Source organism: Procambarus clarkii, chromosome 10 (assembly GCF_040958095.1).
Source record: "Procambarus clarkii isolate CNS0578487 chromosome 10, FALCON_Pclarkii_2.0, whole genome shotgun sequence".
Taxonomy (NCBI): Eukaryota; Metazoa; Arthropoda; class Malacostraca; order Decapoda; family Cambaridae; genus Procambarus; species Procambarus clarkii.
In genome coordinates, this window is record NC_091159.1 from 34001294 (window position 1) to 34026678 (window position 25385).

The 25385-nt window shown below is 47.2% G+C and overlaps 2 protein-coding genes across 2 annotated transcripts in view; both read left to right on the plus strand.

The window, feature by feature from the left end:
- LOC123745630 (protein bowel) overlaps nucleotides 1–6982 on the plus strand; it is a 53995-nt gene extending 47013 nt beyond the window's left edge. The window contains exons 2-4 of the mRNA XM_045726379.2: nucleotides 87–303; nucleotides 3336–3689; nucleotides 4316–6982. Coding sequence (XP_045582335.1) covers nucleotides 87–303; nucleotides 3336–3689; nucleotides 4316–4576 — 832 coding nt within the window. The 3' untranslated portion in view covers nucleotides 4577–6982. The remainder of the gene's footprint in view (nucleotides 1–86; nucleotides 304–3335; nucleotides 3690–4315) is intronic.
- Nucleotides 6983–9163: 2181 nt separating this feature from the next.
- Nucleotides 9164–22225, plus strand: LOC123747378 (armadillo repeat-containing X-linked protein 4-like). The gene is made up of 3 exons (XM_069322296.1): nucleotides 9164–9442; nucleotides 18697–20794; nucleotides 22122–22225. The coding sequence occupies exons 1-3, from the start codon at nucleotides 9164–9166 to the stop codon at nucleotides 22223–22225; spliced, it is 2481 nt and encodes an 826-aa protein (XP_069178397.1).
- The last annotated feature ends 3160 nt before the right edge of the window (nucleotides 22226–25385 follow it).

Consider the following 25385-nt stretch of genomic DNA (forward strand, 5'->3'; position numbering starts at 1 on the left):
CCTCATATCCCTCCCCAGTACTACATAGTCATACCAGCTGTGCCACCTTCTCCTCATAAATATCTTACGCCCCTCTTGCCCTGCAGGTACATCCACAGCAAGGAGAAGCCCTTCAAGTGCGCCGACTGCGGCAAGGGCTTCTGCCAGAGCCGCACCCTCGCCGTCCACCGCATCCTGCACATGGAGGAGTCCCCGCACAAGTGCTCTACCTGCGGCAGGAGCTTCAACCAGCGGAGCAACCTCAAGACCCACCTCCTTACACACACCGACATCAAGCCTTACACCTGCCCTCAGTGTGACAAGGTCAGACCTGCTCCCAGTGTGACAAGGTCAGACCTGCCCCCAGTGTGCCAAGGTCAGACCTGCCCCCAGTGTGACAAGGTCAGACCTGCCCCCAGTGTGCCAAGGTCAGACCTGCTCCCAGTGTGATAAGGTCAGACCTGCCCCCAGTGTGACAAGGTCAGACCTGCCCCCAGTGTGACAAGGTCAGACCTGCTCCCAGTGTGACAAGGTCAGACCTGCTCCCAGTGTGACAAGGTCAGACCTGCCCCCAGTGTGACAAGGTCAGACACACTGTAACTTGATGTCTCGACGTCACAGATCAATTCAAGCCATGTGGAGGATGCGAACTTGCACTCTAGGTACTCTCAGGCACACTCCTTAAACCACTGGACTTCAGCACTCTAGAAGTAATCTAACATGGGACTCAACTGAATCTTCTAGGGGGGTCATCACACTGTGGTGTGGTGCCTCACACTGTGGTGTGGTACCTCACACTGTGGTGTGGTGCCTCACACTGTGGTGTGGTGCCTCACACTGTGGTGTGGTGCCTCATACTGTGGTGTGGTACCTCACACTGTGGTGTGGTGCCTCACACTGTGGTGTGGTGCCTCACACTGTGGTGTGGTGCCTCATACTGTGGTGTGGTGCCTCATACTGTGGTGTGGTGCCTCACACTGTGGTGTGGTGCCTCATACTGTGGTGTGGTACCTCACACTGTGGTGTGGTGCCTCACACTGTGGTGTGGTGCCTCATACTGTGGTGTGGTACCTCACACACTGTGGTGTGGGGCCTCACACACTGTGGTGTGGTGCCTCACACACTGTGGTGTGGTGCCTCACACTGTGGTGTGGTGCCTCACACACTGTGGTGTGGTACCTCACACTGTGGTGTGGTGCCTCATACTGTGGTGTGGTACCTCACACTGTGGTGTGGTACCTCACACACTGTGGTGTGGTGCCTCACACACTGTGGTGTGGTGCCTCATACTGTGGTGTGGTACCTCACACTGTGGTGTGGTACCTCACACACTGTGGTGTGGTGCCTCATACTATGGTGTGGTACCTCACACTGTGGTGTGGTGCCTCACACTGTGGTGTGGTACCTCACACTGTGGTGTGGTGCCTCATACTATGGTGTGGTACCTCACACTGTGGTGTGGTACCTCACACTGTGGTGTGGTACCTCACACTGTGGTGTGGTACCTCACACACTGTGGTGTGGTGCCTCATACTATGGTGTGGTACCTCACACTGTGGTGTGGTGCCTCACACTGTGGTGTGGTACCTCACACTGTGGTGTGGTGCCTCACACTGTGGTGTGGTGCCTCACACTGTGGTGTGGTGCCTCACAATGTGGTGTGGTGCCTCACACTGTGGTGTGGTACCTCACACTGTGGTGTGGTGCCTCACACTGTGGTGTGGTGCCTCACACTGTGGTGTGGTGCCTCACACTGTGGTGTGGTGCCTCACACTGTGGTGTGGTACCTCACACTGTGGTGTGGTACCTCACACACTGTGGTGTGGTACCTCACACTGTGGTGTGGTACCTCACACACTGTGGTGTGGTGCCTCACACTGTGGTGTGGTACCTCACACTGTGGTGTGGTACCTCACACTGTGGTGTGGTACCTCACACTGTGGTGTGGTGCCTCACACTGTGGTGTGGTGCCTCACACTGTGGTGTGGTACCTCACACTGTGGTGTGGTACCTCACACTGTGGTGTGGTACCTCACACTGTGGTGTGGTGCCTCACACTGTGGTGTGGTGCCTCACACTGTGGTGTGGTACCTCACACTGTGGTGTGGTACCTCACACTGTGGTGTGGTGCCTCACACTGTGGTGTGGTGCCTCACACTGTGGTGTGGTACCTCACACTGTGGTGTGGTACCTCACACTGTGGTGTGGTACCTCACACTGTGGTGTGGTGCCTCACACTGTGGTGTGGTACCTCACACTGTGGTGTGGTACCTCACACACTGTGGTGTGGTGCCTCACACTGTGGTGTGGTGCCTCACACTGTGGTGTGGTACCTCACACTGTGGTGTGGTGCCTCACACTGTGGTGTGGTACCTCACACTGTGGTGTGGTACCTCACACTGTGGTGTGGTGCCTCACACTGTGGTGTGGTACCTCACACACTGTGGTGTGGTACCTCATACTGTGGTGTGGTACCTCACACTCTTGAATGGAAGAGACGTTCCCCCCTTCCCCACGATCACTCCACATGCACAGAGTAATGCAGATTAACGTGATGAATCCCCCTCAGTGAATTCAGGTGAATCCCAGATTATATTAATTATAGCATATCATGGTTCAGTGGTTTAATGCGTGTGCTTGGGAGTGTCCAGGGCGCGGCTTGGACCACCCCTCATGGCTCAAACTAATTTTATTATTATTATTATTATTATTAATATTTTTATTATTATTATCATTATTATTATTATTATTATTTAAATAAAAAAGTTTATCCATAAGTGTTGCACATTAATAATTAGGAAAGTTTACTAACAAAATTATAGTACATAGATAAGAATCACAATAAAAACATATAACGTAGAAATAAGAATGATAATAATAATGATAATAATAATAATAATTATAATTATTGTTATTTATTATTATTATTATTATTATTAATATTGCCATCGGTAACTGTCAAGTTACAACCTTACTGACACACTGCAAGTATTGATCACAACAACATGAAGGAGTCATTGTAAGTCTGGGTCGGTCACCACACTCAACTTGGCTACTGGAAAATAGTATTATATATATATATATATATATATATATATATATATATATATATATATATATATATATATATATATATATATATATATATATATATATAATATATATATATATAATCCATTTTCTAGTACAAATGGAGTTAAAGCAAAGGTCCCAAGAGTTAAGTCACTCCTGGCTTCAAATTAACTTGAAGTTGGTGGATATGGAATCAAATGGCCACATCTTCGGCCGCGGGCACTAACTCGTCTGGTAATTAATATCTTGCGCTAACTCTGCCGTTGTTGTGGTCTCCCGCGCAGGTATTCCGGCGCAACTGTGACTTGCGTCGCCACGCCCTCACACACAACCTGACCTCGCCTCTTGACCTCGACCTCAGCTCCCTGCCGCCGACCTCGTCTGATGTCTCCCTCCTCGGCCTCGACCTGCCCTCGCCCACCGCCGCCTCCCTCCACCACCTTCACCACCACCATCACCACCACCAGCTCTCACCGCCCGGGTCTTCAGCTGCTGCAGGAGACGAGGAGACAGAGAAGGAAGTGACGCTTGCCGCCGCTGCTGCTGCTGCTGCCGCTGCTGCTGTTGCCGCCGCCGCCCGCGCCTACAGCAGCAGCAGCGACGAGGAAGAGGCGGCCAGAGCTGGCAAACGCTCCAAGGTAGGTCGTCTTGCTATCTTAAAATATTATTTTTAAGGCACCACCTTCATTTGCACTTAATTTAAGTTACACGATGGAGCGTAATTCTCCACTTCTTGAAGGCTTCAGTGTCACACCAACCATCACAGCACTCGGGAGTTGTAGTCCTAAGGGCCCGGGTTCGATTCCCGGCGGAGGCGGAAACAAATGGGCAGCGTTTATTTCACCCTGATGATCCTGTTCACCTCGCAGTAAATAGGTATCTGGAAGTTAGACAGCGGCTATAGGCTGCTTCCTGCGTGTGTGTGTGTGCTCGTGTTAGAGATAAATATATGTAGTAGGATTTTTAGAGGAAAAATAGATCGGTTAGAAAAGCGGGGTCCAAGAGCTAATAGCTCGATTCTGCAGACACAAATAGTAAATACAGGGAAGCCGCAGGTTTCATCAGCCGTGTAGAGTACATGAAGCCTCACACATCTGGACTATATGTAGTAATTACATGTGAACATTAATTTAGAGGACGTGAGACTAATGACTGGCACCAACGAGCCATTTAATTACATGATTCACCAGTTTCAATTGGCTGTGGACATCGATCTTTATTTCATAGTTTCGGGTTATATATATTTATCATTTATACTTCACAGATAGATCAGGCCTTTGGCGACCCTGCTGGTGTTGGGTATGACGACCTCGACGACGATGACGAGGATGACGACGAGGTCGACTTCGGCAAGGACGACCTGTTGGACGACGACGATGACGACGACAGTAACCACTCTAGCCCCCCGACCCTCCTGGGCAGGTTCCGTTCTGAAGCTCAGAAGGAACCCCTGAACCTCGGGGCGTCCACCTCCGCCTCCCTGGCCTCCTTCAGCATCGCCTCCATCATAGGAGGCGCGGATTAACTTCCGTTATTAATATACGTGTGTGTACAATAACCTATTGTGAGTCCCAGACCATAAATACGTCCCATTCCAGAGTTATGGCAGATAGGAGAGTGAAGGATAAGTGTGGTCACTTCTCGAGTGGTGCAGTGTAGCTCGTGAGGAACCCCTAAGTGGTCCTTTCATTTTAAGTGGATTTAAGTGAAATGAATTTAATCCAAGTGGATTCAAGAAGACTTTTGTAAATCACCTTGATATTTTCAGACTTTGAGCTGGTCTTTTAGAATCGAGTGGTTACTAGCGGCTGGCAGCGATCTCTGGTATTCCTGAGAAGTTTACAGTAAGTGTAAAGTGGCCCCCAAGACTATGCCTCCAGTTGGTCCAACGTTCAGAACGGAACCGTGAATGTTGAGGCGACACCGATGATGAGACAAACTAACGCTGTACGTCTGCTCCCTCACTCCACCAACTCCCTCTGGAGTTGGTGACGATGACGCAGGGACCGTCAGTAGCGAGGGAGAGGTCCTGCCACGAGCATCTAGTCACGTGACGTAGGGACGCCTCTGGAGATGGGGCGCCGCCACTGACGGCCGTCACTCTAGTGGGCGTATTTAGCAAACTGTTTTCAAGGCGGAAGACTGTGTTATGGCCGCCGCTGATTGCCCCAAGCAGCACTGGTCTCCCCCACAATCTCTACCCCTCATACCAGTCTCCCAAGAGCCCTCTCCTCCAGAGAGTGACAACACCACCTCCGTCACACCTTTCTGTCTCCCGTGGCCTCAGGATATGTTGCCAGTGGCGGTATCCGGCTGCCAGCACCTCTTGCAACCTGCCTCACGGGTTGCTACGGTACACTGACGCCGCCCGTTGCTCGTGCTGGATACAGGTCAAAGAATAATACTAACATTTTGGAATAAATTATGAGGTGTACATATATATATTGCAGTTCGCCAGGGCAGTGTTGATGGTTGCTATGCCAAAGAGTTTTCGAACCCGAGTAGTGTGTATTTTGTTATTGATGGCTTAGCGCTGTTGTTGCCATAGTGATTCTAGAGGTTGTACTCGGGAGCTGGTTTTGTCAGAGTGCTTCCAGGAGGATATACCAAAGCCTTGGTGTTGTCAAAGTGCTTTCAAGAAGTAGTTCTCAGCCGTGAACCACCGTAAGCGAGTGTTCAAAGCTTCGACGGTGAGTTTGAATAGACCATTATCTCCCGTGTGAGCCACCTGGAGACTGATGCACCGTTCTGGCAGTAGATGGGCGAGTCATGGTGTGTTGTGTGTTCAGGTCCTGGTGGCGGTGCTCTTGTGCAGTCTGCATGGTCCGTAATCGGTCTCACATCATCCCCCTGAGAGCTCGAGCAATGTTAAATATCACACCTCTGATCCTTCCTCGGGTAATCGGATCACCCGCGCCGGTAGGATCGAGTTAGCTGTGTTGTTCGCAAAAGCTATGGGGCCTCTACACATTTATTTTGTGAATGTTCGGGATGTTTGAAGCTATATTCTCTTTCAAAGTGTGTACACAAGATCGCCTCAGCGTGAGTTGTAGGGGGGTTGAGCGCTGCTGTCTTGTGTAACATACCTCAGTACCTCAGCATAATTTATTGTTGTTGTTTCAGTATTGCATATTGTGAATATTCTGAGCCCGACCTTCCGTTTAGTGGCGACAGTTTCCTTGTGTATATGTGTGTGTGTGTTTGTGTGCGTTGGACGATCCTCTTCGCGCTCCCGAGATCCTCTTTGTCGGACCGTAAGAGCCGCCCCGCGTCGCTCAACAGGCGACCCTACCACTTGCCGCTCATCGGTAGACGCGATGGTATTTCTCACTTGTATATATAGTCTTTCCTGATAAATCCATCGGACGATATTCTATGCGCCTCGGTGGGGGGTTCAGATCCTCCAGAAGCAAGTAGGAGAGGCCTCCAAGACCTGTCCCTTTAGGTGCCCCAGGCGAAGTCGGAAATATTCACCAAACGTTTTCTGTTGGCAGAAACACAATAAGGATTTTTTGTTTTTGTTTTTTTGTGGATGTCGAGATATGGACAAAGACACGAGTTTTATTCTATGGTAATTTGGTTTTAAGTATATATGGTGATATGGTGACACATGTTGGTGGCTGTCTGCTTCTCCCTCAAGCTGTGAGAGATGTTACCATTTTATTGCACATACACACACACACACACACACATACAAAGCATCCTTAAACACAAGTACGCAGTGTTAGTGCACATACATACATACATACATACATACATACATACATACATACATACATACATACATACATACATACATACATACATACATACACATACACGCACTCATCCAAAACATGTACACACAAATATACACACAAATACGAAACACTCAAACCGTGATATACAAAAAGCATGCAGACCAATACACAGCATACACCAGCTCCCCCCCCCCCCCACCCTCCCCCACCAACCAGACACCCCCCCCCCCTCACCTCACCTAACTGTATCAGTTACCCTCAATAAAACTGTGAATAGCTTCTTGCGTTTTCTTAAAGATAGGTTCCTTCTTTAATTTACCTGAATTTACCTGAGGGCCGCTAACGCTCTAGTGGCCTCGACGTGGACAGGAAGCCACCAGCTTGTCAAAGGTCCCCCATTCGTCTTGATTAAAAAGACGTCTGGCTAATTTATTTCGTGTATACAGGAATTATACAACCCATCCTCCTGTTAAGAGAGTAGCTATTGTGATGGACGTCAATAGTCACGAATGCGTACGTACTTAGCTTTTAGATAGTAGTATACTGACTGGTAAGGAGTTCTTTTAAAATAAATGAAGCTAAAAAACAAACTTACATATTCCTAGGCCTAGTATAGCACACATGTACTATATTAGGCCTCAGATATAGTGTTAGGCCTAGGGGAGGTTAGGTTAGATTAGGTTAGTTTGTCAAAGCAACACAAGTAAAAAAAAATAGTTTTCCATTTTGTCCAACTCAATAGTTCAGATTTCTACTTTTCTAATTTCCTTGTACGTCGGTATATAGACTATGGTCCTCGTCGTTACTATAAGTACTACCACAACAAGAGGATGGGCTGTATTATGCTACACATGTGAGTATACATAAACACTCACAGAAATCACAATAGCGTGATGTATCAAATGAACAAATTCACAAGGGTTCGAATCCTCGTCACGGCCCTTGTGGATTTGTTTATACACAAATATTCCATCCGTGACGCTGAAAATATATGTTTTTACGACCATCTGCAGAGTCGAAATTTATCCGGGAATTTGGGAAACAAAAACAAAAAGAGTAAGAAATTCTGAAGAAAAAAAAAACAAACGGTCGTAAATACCAGATGATCATCGGCGGCGGCCGCTCAGCCAATCAGAGAGCGCGGCCAATTTGAATCTACGGATCACGTGACCGTGTGGAAGCAGCCAATCAGGATGAAGCTTAATTATACGGTTACGCAGACGAATAGGATTAGAATTGAGATTTTTTTTTTTAGTTAAGTGGTTTTATTGTGGAATTGGAAATGAAATAGGAAAAATCTTTATATCCTTGAGTGGGATTAGCTGAGCAGGCCACGAGGAGTTTACAACAACTTACTAATTAGTGAATGAGTGGAAATGAAAGAATGTAATGAAACTGTTGTTATCAGAGGAACGTATCTGTGTTCCTAGAGTATATGGCTATACACAGGGAAGAGTATAAGGCTATACACAGACAGGAGTATAAGGCTATACACAGGGAAGAGTATAAGGCTATACACAGACAGGAGTATAAGGCTATACACAGGGAAGAGTATAAGGCTATACACAGACAGGAGTATAAGGCTATACACAGGGAAGAGTATAAGGCTATACACAGACAGGAGTATATGGCTATACACAGGGAAGAGTATAAGGCTGTACACAGGGAAGAGTATAAGGCTATACACAGACAGAAGTATAAGGCTATACACAGACAGGAGTATAAGGCTACACACAGGGAAGAGTATAAGGCTATACACAGACAGGAGTATAAGGCTATACACAGACAGGAGTATAAGGCTATACACAAGCAAGAGTATAAGGCTATACACAGGGAAGAGTATAAGGCTATACACAAGCAAGAGTATAAGGCTATACACAGGGAAGAGTATAAGGCTATACACAGGGAAGAGTATAAGGCTATACACAGGGAAGAGTATAAGGCTATACACAGGGAAGAGCATAAGGCTATACACAAGCAAGAGTATAAGGCTATACACAGGGAAGAGTATAAGGCTATACACAGGGAAGAGTATAAGCCTATACACAAGCAAGAGTATAAGGCTATACACAGGGAAGAGTATAAGGCTATACACAGGGAAGAGTATAAGGCTATACACAGGGAAGAGTATAAGGCTATACACAGGGAAGAGTATAAGGGAAGACAAATAAGAGGGAACCTGGTGATCTGTCATCTATGGAAAGCTAAAATGTTTTGAAGTAAAAGGTTCATTTTGTGTCTGGTTCAGAACCAGAGACGTGGATGGACAGACCCAGAGACGTAGATGGACAGAACCAGACACGTAGATGGACAGAACCAGAGACGTAGATGGACAGAACCAGAGACGTAGATGGACAGAACCAGACACGTAGATGGACAGAACCAGAGACGTAGATGGACAGAACCAGAGACGTAGATGGACAGAACCAGACACGTGGATGGACAGAACCAAACACGTGGATGGACAGAACCAGAGACGTAGATGGACAGAACCAGAGACGTGGATGGACAGAACCAAACACGTGGATGGACAGAACCAGAGACGTAGATGGATAGAACCAGACACGAAGATGGACAGAACCAAACACGTAGATGGACAGAACCAGACACGTGGATGGACAGAACCAGACAAAATATATTGCATAAAAAGGGTAAGTGGGGGAAAATAGATGCAATAAGGGAAAGAAAGAGAGAGGGAAGAGGTAGATACAGGGAGAGGGAAGAGGTATATAAAGGGAGAGGGAAGAGGTAGATAAAGGGAGAGGGAAGAGGTAGATAAAGGGAGATGGAAGAGGTAGATAAAGGGAGATGGAAGAGGTAGATAAATGGAGAGGGAAGAGGTATATAAAGGGAGAGGGAAGAGGTAGATAAAGGGAGAGGGAAGAGGTAGATAAAGGGAGATGGAAGAGGTAGATACAGGGAGAGGGAAGAGGTAGATAGAGGGAGAGGGAAAATGTAGATATAGGGAGGGGGAAGAGGTAGATACAGGGACAGGGAAGAGGTAGATACAGGGCCAGGGAAGAGGTAGATACAGGGAGAGGGAAGAGGTAGATATAGGGAGAGGGAAGAGGTAGATAAAGGGAGATGGAAGAGGTAGATAAAAATGAGAAGGACGAGGTAGATACAGGGAGAGGGAAGAGGTAGATACAGGGAGAGGGAAGAGGTAGATAAGGGGAGAGGGAAGATGTAGATAAGGGGAGAGGGAAGAGGTAGATAAGGGGAGAGGTAGATACAGGGAGAGGGAAGAGGTAGATATGGGTAGAGGGGAGATGGAAGAGGTAGATAAGGGGAGATGGGAGAGGTAGATACAAGGAGAGGGAAGAGGTAGATAAGGGGAGATGGGAGAGGTAGATACAGGGAGAGGGAAGAGGTAGATAAGGGGATAGGTAGATACAGGGAGTGGGAAGAGGTAGATAAGGGGAGAGGTAGATAAGGGGAGAGGTAGATACAGGGAGATGAGAGAGGTAGATACAGGGAGAGGGAAGAGGTAGATAAGGGGAGAGGGGAGAGGTAGATACAGGGAGAGGGAAGAGGTAGATAAGAGGAGAGGGGAGAGGTAGATACAGGGAGAGGGAAGAGGTAGATAAGGGGAGAGGGGAGAGGTAGATACAGGGAGAGGGAAGAGGTAGATAAGAGGAGAGGGGAGAGGTAGATACAGGGAGAGGGAAGAGGTAGATAAGGGGAGAGGTAGATACAGGGAGATGGAAGAGGTAGATAAGGGGAGAGGGGAGAAGTAGATACATGGAGAGGGAAGAGGTAGATAAGGGGAGAGGGGAGAGGTAGATACAGGGAGAGGGAAGAGGTAGATAAGGGGAGAGGTAGATACAGGGAGAGGGAAGAAGTAGATAAGGGGAGAGGTAGATACAGGGAGAGGGAAGAGGTAGATAAGGGGAGAGGTAGATACAGGGAGAGGGAAGAGGTAGATAAGGGGAGAGGTAGATACAGGGAGAGAGAAGAGGTAGATAAGGGGAGAGGTAGATACAGGGAGAGGGAAGAGGTAGATAAGGGGAGAGGGAAGAGGTAGATAAGGGGAGAGGTAGATACAGGGAGAGGGAAGAGGTAGATAAGGGGAGAGGGGAGAGGTAGATACAGGGAGAGGGAAGAGGTAGATAAGGGGAGAGGGGAGAGGTAGATACAGGGAGAGGGAAGAGGTAGATAAGGGGAGAGGGGAGAGGTAGATACAGGGAGAGGGAAGAGGTAGATAAGGGGAGAGGGGAGAGGTAGATACAGGGAGAGGGAAGAGGTAGATAAGGGGAGAGGGGAGAGGTAGATACAGGGAGAGGGAAGAGGTAGATAAGGGGAGAGGGGAGAGGTAGATACAGGGAGAGGGAAGAGGTAGATAAGGGGAGAGGGGAGAGGTAGATACAGGGAGAGGGAAGAGGTAGATAAGGGGAGAGGGGAGAGGTAGATACAGGGAGAGGGAAGAGGTAGATAAGGGGAGAGGGGAGAGGTAGATACAGGGAGATGGAAGAGGTAGATAAGGGGAGAGGGGAGAGGTAGATACAGGGAGAGGGAAGAGGTAGATAAGGGGAGAGGTAGATACAGGGAGAGGGAAGAGGTAGATAAGGGGAGAGGGGAGAGGTAGATACAGGGAGAGGGAAGAGGTAGATAAGGGGAGAGGGGAGAGGTAGATACAGGGAGAGGGAAGAGGTAGATAAGGGGAGAGGGGAGAGGTAGATAAGGGGAGAGGGGAGAGGTAGATACAGGGAGAGGGAAGAGGTAGATAAGGGGAGAGGGGAGAGGTAGATACAGGGAGATGGAAGAGGTAGATAAGGGGAGAGGGGAGAGGTAGATACAGGGAGAGGGAAGAGGTAGATAAGGGGAGAGGTAGATACAGGGAGAGGGAAGAGGTAGATAAGGGGAGAGGGGAGAGGTAGATACAGGGAGAGGGAAGAGGTAGATAAGGGGAGAGGGGAGAGGTAGATACAGGGAGATGGAAGAGGTAGATAAGGGGAGAGGGGAGAGGTAGATACAGGGAGAGGGAAGAGGTAGATAAGGGGAGAGGTAGATACAGGGAGAGGGAAGAGGTAGATAAGGGGAGAGGGGAGAGGTAGATACAGGGAGAGGGAAGAGGTAGATAAGGGGAGAGGGGAGAGGTAGATACAGGGAGAGGGAAGAGGTAGATAAGGGGAGAGGGGAGAGGTAGATACAGGGAGAGGGAAGAGGTAGATAAGGGGAGAGGGGAGAGGTAGATACAGGGAGAGGGAAGAGGTAGATAAGGGGAGAGGGGAGAGGTAGATACAGGGAGAGGGAAGAGGTAGATAAGGGGAGAGGGGAGAGGTAGATACAGGGAGAGGGAAGAGGTAGATAAGGGGAGAGGGGAGAGGTAGATACAGGGAGAGGGGAGAGGTAGATACAGGGAGAGGGGAGAGGTAGATACAGGGAGAGGGAAGAGGTAGATAAGGGGAGAGGGGAGAGGTAGATACAGGGAGAGGGAAGAGGTAGATAAGGGGAGAGGGAAGGGACAAAACATGGAGAAAATCTAGAGAGAAAAGTGTGATTTTTTTAATAAAAAAGTGGTTCGTTAAATGGTATAATTTCTTGACCTTACGATGAGCATGACTTGAGCACGTTCATGCCTCAGCATGCTCATGCCTCAGCATGCTCATGCCTCAGCATGCTCATGCCTCAGCATGCTCATGCCTCAGCATGCTCATGCCTCAGCATGCTCATGCCTCAGCATGCTCATGCCTCAGCGTGCTCATGCCCCAGCATGCTCATGCCCCAGCATGATCATGCCCCTGCATGCTCATGTCACAACATACTCATACCCCAGCACGCTCATGCCCCAGTAGTAGTGCCTCATAGTAGTTAGTTACAGTTGAACTGATTGACAGTTGAGAGGCGGACCCAAAGAGCCAGAGCTCGGCGCCCGCCAGCACCACCAGGAGAGCGCCCCTCACCACGGCGCCACGGACACGGACGCCAACACGGACTAAAGAGGATAGATGGCCACGGCTGGCCGCCCTGCTCCACCCCGTCACGGCTGGACGGCCACACACACACGTGCATCATCGACCCCCACCTGCTGCTAAGGGACGATAAACATGGACCTTATTACCACTATTATTATTCTTATTCCTCCCTCAGTCTCATACCAGATAGGCCTACCGGAAGAGGCTGCATCAAAAATGTTTTGTTTAAGGAACTCGATATGTTAGTCGATATCTCACGCCTCGTCAAGGGTTCGAACCCAAGTTTCTCCAGCTGATGGAACGAGAGGTTGATCAGGGCGCTACGTCGACCCTCAGCGTGTTGAAGAGCGGAGTTAAAAAGTTTTGTTCCAGTTGTTGCGGTGTGTTTACTTACAGGTTGAGTGACGCTGTTCTGTTAAGTTCTGAGGCTAGGTAATGATGATAGAGTTACAAGATACGAGCGAGATGGTGTTGAGATTGCAAAGTCGGATTGCAAAGGGGATCTGGGAGTTATGATTAGTATGAATTTAAAACCAAAAAATCAATGCCTGAATGTTCGTCATAAGGCAAATAGGACACTGGGATTTATTAATCACAGCGTTAGTAACAAGACACCTGGTGTTGTTCTTAAGCTATATCTTGCTCTGGTTAGGCCCCATTTAGATTATGCAGTTTAGTTTTGGTCGCCATATTATAGAATGGATATAAATTCACTTGAACGTGTCCAGCGTAGGATGACAAAGTTAATTGCCCAAATTAGAAATCTTTCATATGAAGAAAGATTAACAGAGCTTAAACTGCATTCACTGGAAAGGTGAAGAGTTAGGGGTGACATGATAGAGGTTTAAGTGGATGAATGGACATAACAAAGGAGATATTAATAGGGTATTAAAAATATCAACACAAGACAACACGAAACAATGGGAATAAATTGGATAAGTTTAGATTTAGGAAAGACTTGGGTAAATACATGTTAGAGGTGTTTGTTTGGGTTTAAACTGTTAATAGATAGTGGTATAGGAATTGATTAAAGAAGGAGGTAATAAAAGTATGTGTTTGTGGGAGAAAGGAATTGGCAAAACGATCAGGGAAAGAGAAGGGCCGCAAAATAACAATTCACTTAGGGTATATTACACTAACAGTAGAAGTCTAAGAAATAAAATAAACGAGTTAAATGCTCTTGTCTTCACATAAAAAATAGATATTATTGCACTTACCGAAACGTGGATGAATGTAGAAAATAGAAAACTATTAGCTGAATATCAAATAAATGTATTTAAACTATTTCACACAGATAGATATATTAGACGAGGCGGGGGAGTAGCCATATATGTTAGGGACAATTTGAAATGTAGTCTCAAAGAGGGAATCAAAACTGAGCCACACATAGAAACTATTTGGATAGAATTAAGCGAAAAAGCAAATAATATTATAATAGGAGTTATATATATAGGCCACCAAATTTAGACAAAATGGAAGCAAATCATCTATGGGATGAAATATCTAGAGCATCTATATCTAACAGTATTTATGTCATGGGTGACTTTAATTTTAGTGGAATAAACTGGTTGAACAAAACAGGGAATAATGAAGCAGAAGATTTTCTAGAATTAATTGACGATTGCTTTCTTACGCAACACATTAAGGAACCCACGTGGAAAAATAAAATTTTAGATTTAGGGAAACAACTAACAGGGAAACACAAATTAAGGACATAGAAATAGGGAGTGAGCTAGGGAACAGTGATCATAAAGAAATCAGATTTAGCATAGAATTGAATAGATCTGTAGGAGAAAATTCTGTTAAAGTGCCTGATTTTCGAAAAGCTGATTTCAATAGCCTAAGAATTTTTTGGGGTTAAATAGATTGGAAAGTCTTGGGTATGGGGTGTGGGCCGGTCTTGGAGTTAGACGTGAACCCAGCGATAGGTGATGTAAAAGGGGTTTTCGATGTGGATTCAAAATATAACCTATTTAAAAATATTCTAAGCAAAGCCCAGGAACGTAGTATACCATATAAATTGAATAGATCGAATACTAATGATCCAAAGTGGATAACAAAGGATCTGAAGAACCTTATAGGTAAAAAGAGAGCGTGGTACAAAAGGATTAAGAATGGGGAAGTCAGTTTAGAACAGGAATTCGTACAACTGGTTAGAAATACTAAAAAAGAGATAAGGAAAGCAAAAAGAAACTTTGAAGTTCTCATAGCAGAGCAAGCAGAGACAAATCCTAAAGAGTTTTTCCAGTTATACAGGACAAAGATTAGGGAAAGGATAGGTCCATTAAAAACTGAGACAGGTCAAATAACAGATAATGATGAAGAGATGAGTAGTATTTTTAATAAATATTTTATATCTGTATTTACTAAAGAGGAACTTAACAATATGCCTTCAGCCGAACAAGTCTATGTGGGTGGGGACGAGGACAGGTTGACTAGTTTAGCAATTACCAGGGAGGATGTAATTAAACAAATAGTTAAACTCAAACCAAACGAATCCCCTGGGCCGGAGGAAGTGTTTGCCATGGTGCTTAAAGAATGCAAAGAGGAGCTTTGCGAGCCACTGTCTACCATATTTAATAAATCAATAGAGTCAGGGGGAGTGCCAGAGTCATGGAAGGTTGCTAATGTGATACCAATTTTTAAGAAAGGAGATCACTTGCATTAAACTATCGGCCAATTAGCCTAACGTCTATTGTGGGAATGTTACTTGAATCGATAATTGCAAATACAATTCATCTTCATTTTGAAAAACATAAATTAATAAATGAGTCGCAACGTGATTTTACAAATGGCCGTTCATGTTTAACAAATTTGCTATTTTTTTATTCCAGCATAGTTGAGGCAGTTGATAGTGGTAAGGATTGTGATGTTGTGTACCTTGACTATAGCAAAGCTTTTGATGCAGTGCCACATGAAAGACTGATAGAGGCTCATGGTATTGGGGGTGCTATATTAAGCTGGATTAGGGCATGGCTATACCAAAGGAAACAGAGAGTTAGTATAAATGGAATCAAGTCAGAGTGGGAAAATGTGGTAAGTGGAGTGCCTCAAGGCTCTGTCCTGGGACCTCTGTTGTTTATAATATATATAAATGATTTAGATTCAGGTTTGAGTAGCAACATTTGCAAATTTGCCGATGATACAAAAATCGGCAGGGAAATTAACACGGAAGAAGACTCACTATCACTTCAAGTTGATCTAAATAGAGTTTTGAAATGGTCAAAGGATTGGCAGACGCAGTTTAATGCTGATAAATGTAAAGTTTTGAGGCTAGGTAATGATGATAGAGTTACAAGATACGAGCGGGATGGTGTTGAGATTGCGAAGTCGGATTGCGAAAGGGATCTGGGAGTTATGATTAGTAAGAATTTAAAACAAAAGGATCAATGCACGAATGTTCGCAATAAGGCAAATTGGACACTGGGATTTATTAATCGAAGCGTTAGTAACAAGACACCTGGTGTGGTTTTTAAGCTATATCTTGCTCTGGTTAGGCCCCATTTAGATTATGCAGTTCAGTTTTGGTCGCCGTACTATAGAATGGATATAAATTCACTTGAACATGTCCAGCGTAGGATGACAAACTTAATTCCCCAAATTAGAAATCTTTCATATGAAGAAAGATTAACAAAGCTTAAATTGCATTCATTGGAAAGGCGAAGAGCTAGGGGTGACATGATAGAGGTTTGCAAGTGGATTACTGGACATAACAAAGGGGATATTAATAGGGTATTAAAAGTATCAACACAAGACAGAACCAGAAACAATGGATATAAATTGGATAAGTTTAGATTTAGGAAAGACTTGGGTAAATACTGGTTCGGTAACAGGGTTGCTGATTTGTGGAACCAATTACAGTGTAACGTGGTGGAGGTGGGTTCCCTCGATTGTTTCAAGCGTAGGTTGGACATGTATATGAATGGGATTGGGTGGTTATAAATAGGAGCTGCCTCGTATGGGCCAATAGGCCTTCTCCAGTTACCTTTGTTCTTATGTTCTTATGTACCCTCACTATGGTGGTGTGTTCACTCACAGGATGAGTGACTCTGCCCAGTACTCTCACTATGGTGGTGTGTTCACTCACAGGATGAGTGACTCTGCCCAGTACTCTCACTATGGTGGTGTGTTCACTCACAGGATGAGTGACTCTGCCCAGTACTCTCACTATGAAAGTACAGGGAGGGAGAATAACAGGTGAAAAACAGGTCAGTGTGTCTCCACACTGATCTGCATTTCCCCTCCCAGGGGAAGGGGAAATAGGGGGGGCCTCTCCCTTGGAAGTGGGAGAGGGGAAGGGGAGAGGGGAGGGGGGAGAGGGGGAGGGGGAGAGGATGTAACTGACAGGGAGGGGGTGACGACTGGGTCTGGGGAGAAGAAACGTAGAGTTGTGCTGCAGTGGGAGGTGGAGGAGGGGAGAGGGGGTGGAGGGGGTGAGGGGAGGGAGGGGGGGGCGAGGGATGCTGGGGCAGGTGAGATATAGGTAAGATCAACCAGGGTGACACTGATGACCTCTTGGGCACGGAGGCGGCGAGACACACACGCACGGAGAGGTGAGGGAGGGGGGAGGTGAGGGAGGTGGAAGAGATCAAAACCTTTCAACTGAACACACAAGGGTTTCCTGAAGCTTCTACTGAAGCCGGACCAGGATTTCAAGCCTCAGGAAACCCTTGTGTGTTCAGTAGAACTTCAGGTTGAAGTCCTTATACCATATTGTGATCTCGTCGCTAGAAGCGTGTGCATGGAACACCCACCGCGTAGGTTCGAATCCTCATCACGGCTTCCACGGATTTCCTCATTGATGTAGTCATGTGAGTGTGATTACTCTCTGTGTAGTAGTAGTAGTAACAATAATAATAATCTATATAAATAAAAAATGGAAATGTTCGTTTGTTCAAAATCGCTAATCTCCGAAAGTAGATGCCTCACCTGTGACAGGAAAAACATTTTTTTTTTTTTAAGCAGCGCCATCTGTTGCACATAATAGGAACTCACGTTATACTAAATATGTTACGATTCCATTTCCCTGTTTCTGATTGCATTGATAAATTAAATTTTCATCAATTTCGATTTATTTTCATTTTGAAATAATTATTTTGTGTGACATTGCGTTGAAATTGAGCTGTGTTGATTAGCATACTGTTCATTTCGTAGGAATAAGTATAGATGCCGTACCTATGACAGGTAAAATCATTCATTTTTTAAGAAACAGTGCCATCTGTTGCAAGTAAGATCAACACACACTATACTAAATTTGTTACGATTCCATTTCAATGTTTCTGATTGCATTGACAATTTGAATTTTCATAGATTTCCATTGATTTTCATTTTGATTTATTTTTTGTGTGTGACATTGTGTTGGAATTGAGCTGTGTTGTTTACCATACCGTTCATTTCCTGAGTATAGTGTATTTTTGTATTTTTTCATTTTTTTCATTTCGTTTTTTAAACTGTTTTCATATATTTCAGTAATGCAACATCAGATCATTTGATGTTCCAATTTTCTGATGGGAACATCAGATCGTTTGGGAATGCACCGAACGAGGGAGTGGGGAATGTTGGGGAGGACAAGGGGACGAGAGTGGGGGATGGTGGGGAGTACGAGGGGACAGGGGAGGGGGTAATAGTCGGGCGGACGAGGGGACGGGACAGTTGGGAATGGTGGGAACGAGGGGATAGGGGAATGGAGTATGGTGGGAAGGACATGGGGCAGAGGAGTGGGGGGTTGGTAGAAAGGACGAGGGGAGAGGGCGGGAGGGGGGGGGTAATGGTAGGGAGGACGAGGGGATGAGGGGGAGGGGAATTGTTGGGAGGAAGAGGGGACGTGGGAGGGGGAATGGTGGGGAGGACTGGGAGGCAGGGAAAGGTTGCTGTGGCTCCACAACGCACACGCGCTGTGGAGCCACAGCAACGCGTAGCCGGGTACAGCTAGTAATAATAATAATAATAATAATAATAATACACAGATAATATTAATAATAACCTGGCAGGTGGCAGGAGAGCGGCAGGCGGCAGGAGAGTGGCAGGCGGCAGGAGAGTGGCAGGCGGCAGAAGAGTGGCAGGCGGCAGGAGAGTGGCAGGCGGCAGGAGAGTGGCAGGCGGCAGGAGAGTGGCAGGCGGCAGGAGAGTGGCAGGCGGCAGAAGAGTGGCAGGCGGCAGAAGAGTGGCAGGCGGCAGAAGAGTGGCAGGCGGCAGAAGAAGGGCAGGCGGCAGGAGAGTGGCAGGCGGCAGAAGAGTGGCAGGCGGCAGAAGAAGGGCAGGCGGCAGAAGAAGGGCAGGCGGCAGAAGAGTGGCAGGCGGCAGGAGAGTGGCAGGCGGCAGAAGAAGGGCAGGCGGCAGGAGAGTGGCAGGCGGCAGAAGAAGGGCAGGCGGCAGGAGAGTGGCAGGCGGCAGGAGAGTGGCAGGCGGCAGAAGAGTGGCAGGCGGCAGGAGAGTGGCAGGTGGCAGGAGAGTGGCAGGCGGCAGAAGAGTGGCAGGCGGCAGGAGAGTGGCAGGCGGCAGGAGAGTGGCAGGCGGCAGGAGAGTGGCAGGCGGCAGAAGAGTGGCAGGCGGCAGAAAAGTGGCAGGCGGCAGAAGAGTGGCAGGCGGCAGGAGAGTGGCAGGCGGCAGAAGAGTGGCAGGCGGCAGGAGAGCGACAGGCGGCAGGAGAGTGGCAGGCGGCAGAAGAGTGGCAGGCGGCAGGAGAGTGGCAGGCGGCAGGAGAGTGGCAGGCGGCAGGAGAGTGGCAAGCGGCAGAAGAGTGGCAGGCGGCAGGAGAATGGCAGGCGGCAGGAGAGTGGCAGGCGGCAGAAGAGTGGCAGGCGGCAGGAGAGTGGCAGGCGGCAGGAGAGTGGCAGGCGGCAGGAGAGCGGCAGGCGGCAGGAGAGTGGCAGGCGGCCGGAGAGTGGCAGGCGGCAGGAGAGTGGCAGGCGGCAGGAGAGTGGCAGGCGGCAGGAGAGTGGCAGGCGGCAGGAGAGTGGCAGGCGGCAGGTGAGTGGCAGGCGGCAGAAGAGCGGCAGGTGAGTGGCAGGCGGCAGGAGAGTGGCAGGCGGCCGGAGAGTGGCAGGCGGCAGGAGAGTGGCAGGCGGCAGGAGAGTGGCAGGCGGCAGGAGAGTGGCAGGTGGCAGAAGAGTGGCAGGCGGCAGGAGAGTGGCAGGCGGCAGGAGAGTGGCAGGCGGCAGGATAATGGCAGGCGGCAGGCGGCAGGAGAGCGGCAGGCGGCAGGAGAGTGGCAGGCGGCAAGAGAGTGGCAGGCGGCAGGAGAGTGGCAGGCGGCAGGAGAACGGCAGGCGGCAGGAGAGTGGCAGGCGGCAGGAGAACGGCAGGCGGCAGGAAAACGGCAGGCGGCAGGAAAACGGCATGCGGCAGGAGAACGGCAGGCGGCAGGAGAGTGGCGGTCGGCAGGAGAACGGCAGGCGGCAGAAGAGCGGCAGGCGGCAGGAGAGTGGCAGGCGGCAGGAGAACGGCAGGCGGCAGAAGAGTGGCAGGCGGCAGGAGAACGGCAGGCGGCAGGAGAACGGCAGGCGGCAGGAAAACGGCAGGCGGCAGGAGAGCGGCAGGCGGCAGGAGAGTGGCAGGCGGCAGAAGAGCGGCAGGCGGCAGGAGAGTGGCAGGCGGCAGGAGAGTGGCAGGCGGCCGGAGAGTGGCAGGCGGCAGGAGAGTGGCAGGCGGCAGAAGAACGGCAGGCGGCAGGGGAGTGGCAGGTGGCAGGAGAATGGCAGGAGAGCGGCAGGCGGCAGGAGAGTGGCAGGCGGCAGAAGAGTGGCAGGCGGCAGGAGAGCGGCAGGCGGCAGGAGAGCGGCATGCGGCAGGAGAGTGGCAGGCGGCAGGAAAACGGCAGGCGGCAGGAGAACGGCAGGCGGCAGGAGAGTGGCAGGCGGCAGGAGAGCGGGAGGCAAGCGGCAGGAAAACGGCAGGCGGCAGGAGAGCGGCAGGCGGCGGCAGGAGAGTGGCAGGCGGCAGGAGAGCGGCAGGCGGCAGGAGAGCGGCAGGCAAGCGGCAGGCGGCAGGAGAGCGGCAGGATCCTGGATCACGACCCTACACCGCTGCCAGACCCTCCTGCCACGCTGAGCGATAATCGTCCAAGCATCTGGAAAACGTGTTGTATAGGTAAGAATGGCATGCCTTTGTGCCTCCAATTAGCATGGTGTTGGCCTGCCGGGGCGGCCTACACCAGAGCAGGCTACGGCAGGCTCTCTCACTTCCTATCTCAGAACCCCTCGGGCTCAATAGGGGGAAAGAGAAAGACCGAAGAGCTGGCCCATTTGGGTGCGGTACAGCGAGCGAAGGTTTGTGGCTTGTGCTGAAGGGGGGAGGTGTGGGGGTGTAGGGGGTCTTCCTGGGGCTTGGGGGGTAGTGGGGGTGGTGGGAAATGCGAGATTGTTTGGTACAATGATGGGTGTTGATGCTCAGGTAATCTGCCAGCAGTGAACATACGTAACACCTCATTTGAATACACTGGAGGCGCCGTCGCCTTCAAGACCGACCGACTTCCACCACATGGAGATAAGCCATACGGCCAGAGCAGGTACACCTAGCGGCTCCTCTTACCCACCCACGTCCTCTCTCTCTCTCTCTCTCTCTCTGGTGATAAAAATCCTCATGTGATGGCTAGGCACGTGCTGCCACCCAGGCCGCCCCGGCACACCGAGACATTCTCAACACCTCACTCGGAATAAAACACGTACCAAAAAAACTCTCGCCTTTAGGATATTTGGGTGAGTGTGGTGCCGCCGCTGCTCCTCCTCCCTGGCCTGCAGCTCAACATGGGTGTCTTCCCTGGTTGACTACATGGTCGAGGAAAAATTAAGCGAGAGCGGGAGTGTAGCAACAAGCGCGCCATGCAGCTGCCTGTCGCCATCTGCCCTCTGGTGGCCGTCTCGACAACCTGGCCGCGGTCCGCGCCACCGCACGAGGCTACAGGTACACTCCGCGAGGTGTACCGCGCTGCTGCTCTCTGTATGTACACTCACAGTAAAGATTTTGTCCACAACTATGCTTAGTTGTGAACACTATTGTGGACAATAGTATACTTGCTGGGTGGTGAGGTGGCGTAAGTAACCCGGTGGTAGAGAGGCCAACAGGCCGACCCAGCACGCTGCACCGGCCCACCTCACATGTGTCATCCTCGCTTAAACCCGGTTTATGTATCACTGAGTCGACACACCCACTCCCTCGCTCGCTCCTCTTCCTCAATAAGTACCTACAATATAATTACAAAATAGCGCATAAACACTTTCCCTTAAAAAAGAGCGCGTAAACTTACCCTTAAACACTTACCCTTAAACAAGAGAGCGTAAACACTTAAAAATTAACATAAGAAACTGTATCGGTGAGGGGCCGTCCTAGTCGATAGCATCAAAACAGAGAACACTGAAGATTATCACTTTTAACCACGTGCAACTTTTAGTATAATATTTCAAGAAATTTGAAACAGAAACCTTCACAAGCCACATGGAACCAGCCGCCGCCGCCGCCGCCAGCTTCACCAACACCCAATTAAAATATCCTAAAAACCCATTACCCGGCCCAGCCTCCTGAAGGTGTGGTATGCTTACAGTAAATGCTCGCGTTACTGTAAGCATACTACCAGTGACGGTCCACCAGAAAGTTGACTTATTATGTATTATTGAAATTTGGACAAAGCTTTTCTTATAACCGCAACATAAACATAAGACAAAAACTCTAAAATTTCCGGACTCTAATATTAATACAAAAAGTGGTTTACTGGTGGTGCGTCACTCCACTCCGGTACTTTCCGCCAAAAATAGGCCGGCAGTTCGTACATTAGACAACCCAGGGTTAAAAGAGGCGGGGCCCAAGAGCTAACAGCTCGATTCTGCCGGCACAACCAGCAAACAAAGAGTAAACACGCACACACTTCCGTTATATTATCTATATATATATCCTTTTTGTGTAATGAAATTTTAAAATAAAGCGAGATATTTATATACACATACAAAAAAGAATACGGGTGGTAGGAAAAGAAAATATCAGTGTTCAGTGAGGATCCACAAGGTCTTCCCCGAGTACTCTATATTTTCTCCTCCGAGGCTATGGGTCCCTACAATTGCACCAGAGGTACCCCTTTTTTGGTATATATATATATATATATATATATATATATATATATATATATATATATATATATATATATATATATATATATATATATATATATATATATATATATATATGTCGTACCTAGTAGCCAGAACGCACTTCTCAGCCTACTATGCAAGGCCCAATTTGCCTAATAAGCCAAGTTTTCATGAATTAATGTTTTTTCGTCTACCTAACCTACCTAACCTAACCTAACCTAGCTTTTTTTGGCTACCTAACCTAACCTTACCTATAAATATAGGTTAGGTTAGGTTAGGTAGGGTTGGTTAGGTTCGGTCATATATCTACGTTAATTTTAACTCCAATAAAAAAAAATTGACCTCATACATAGAGAAAAGGGTTGCTTTATCATTTCATAAGAAAAAAACTATAGTTAATATATTAATTCAGGAAAACTTGGCTTATTAGGCAAATCGGGCCTTGAATAGTAGGCTGAGAAGTGAGTTCTGGCTACTAGGTACGACATATATATATATATATATATATATATATATATATATATATATATATATATATATATATATATATATATATTTTTTTTTAAAGTTTGTGAGGGTACCACCTCTGGTGCCAATGTGGGGACCCATAGCCTCGGAGAAGAAAATAAAAAGTATTCAGAGGAGACCTTGTGGTTTCTCACTGAACACTAATATTATCTTCTCCTACCACCCCCATTCTTTTGTATGTACACATATATATTTACTTTATTTGAACTTTGTTACAAAAAAGGAGTTACATATAGGTTACAAAGATGGTTGTCATAGGTTGTCGAGTTCCTCCAGCTCCTCAGATGGCGGGCAGGAACCCTGGATGCAGTGCGCATTTCCCCTCTGTATCGCCACACTGTGGCGCTGGAAAAGAAAGCTTGCAGCTCTCGGGTCCCTTGTTGTTTCAATGAGCCTAGAACCCAGTTCCTTCAAAAAACTAGTAGCACTTTTACCCCAGGCGCCGAGCGTCTCAGAAGCAATGGGGACAAAATTGTAGTGGTGATCCAGTTCTCTATACTTACGGGATTTGGCTGCTTCCCTGTGGGTGGCAGCGCCACCTGGTTGTGCAACACTGAGGTTAATGTAGGTGTTAGCCAGGGTTGATACGCACGTGTAGTCCCATACCAACTGCTTGCCATTCTTCCAGCGGTTCACTGTGATACCATCCGGGCGACCAATAAGAGCATCAGAGTTACGGGGCGTTAGGTAACGGGGCTCTCTTTCAGCTGGGCATCCAGCTGTGGTGAGGCTCCTCCTGATATATCCTCCTCCTGAGGATCCTCCTATATATATATATATATATATATATATATATATATATATATATATATATATATATATATACCTAATATGTTACATATTAGTATATAATGTCGTACCTAGTAGCCAGAACTCACTTCTCAGCCTCCTATGCCCGGTCCAATTTGCCAAATAGGACGAGTAATTTTTTTTTATTTAAAACACATTGTTTCCAGTTGGTTTATTTGAATTATTATTGTTATATTAGGAACATAAATTATGGAGTTAGTTATATTAGTTTAGGTTAGGTTAGGTAGGGGTAGGTTAGGTTAGGTAGGGTAGGTTAGGTTAGGTTAGGTTAGGTTAGGTTAGGTTAGGTTAGGGTAGGTTAGGTTAGGTTAGGTTAGGTTAGGTTAGGGTAGGTTAGGTTAGGTAGGGGTAGGTTAGGTTAGGTAGGGGTAGGTTAGGTTAGGTTAGGTTAGGGTAGGTTAGGTTAGGTTAGGGTAGGTTAGGGTAGGTTAGGTTAGGTTAGGGTAGGTTAGGTTAGGTTAGGTTAGGTTAGGGTAGGTTAGGTTAGGTTAGGGTAGGTTAGGTTAGGTTAGGTAGGGGTAGGTTAGGTTAGGTTAGGTAGGGGTAGGTTAGGTTAGGTTAGGTAGGGGTAGGTTAGGTTAGGTTAGGTAGGGGTAGGTTAGGTTAGGTTAGGTAGGGGTAGGTTAGGTTAGGTTAGGTAGGGGTAGGTTAGGTTAGGTTAGGTAGGGGTAGGTTAGGTTAGGTTAGGTAGGGGTAGGTTAGGTTAGGTTAGGTAGGGGTAGGTTAGGTTAGGTTAGGTAGGGTAGGTTAGGTTCGGTCATATATCTACGTTAGTTTTATATCAAATTAAAAAAATGAACTCATACATAATGAAATGGATAATTTTCTTTATTTTCCAGAAAATATTTCCAATTGGTTTATTTCAATTATTATTATGATATTATATTAGGAACATAAAATATTACCTTAGTTATATTAGTTTAGTTTAGGTTAGGTTGGTTAGGTTAGGTTAGGTTAGGTTAGGTTATATATCTACGTCAGTTTTAACTCAAATTAAAAATTGTTAAATCATACATAAGGAAATGGATAGATTTATCATTTCATAAGAAAATTTTTTGAAAAATATATAAATTCAGGAAAACTGGCTAATTAGGCAAATCGCTCCTTGCATAGTATTCCAAGTATTGCATTCTGGTTACTAGATACAACATATTGTATATAATATATATATATATATATATATATATATATATATATATATATATATATATATATATATATATATATATATATATATATATTTATTTATTTATGTCGTACCT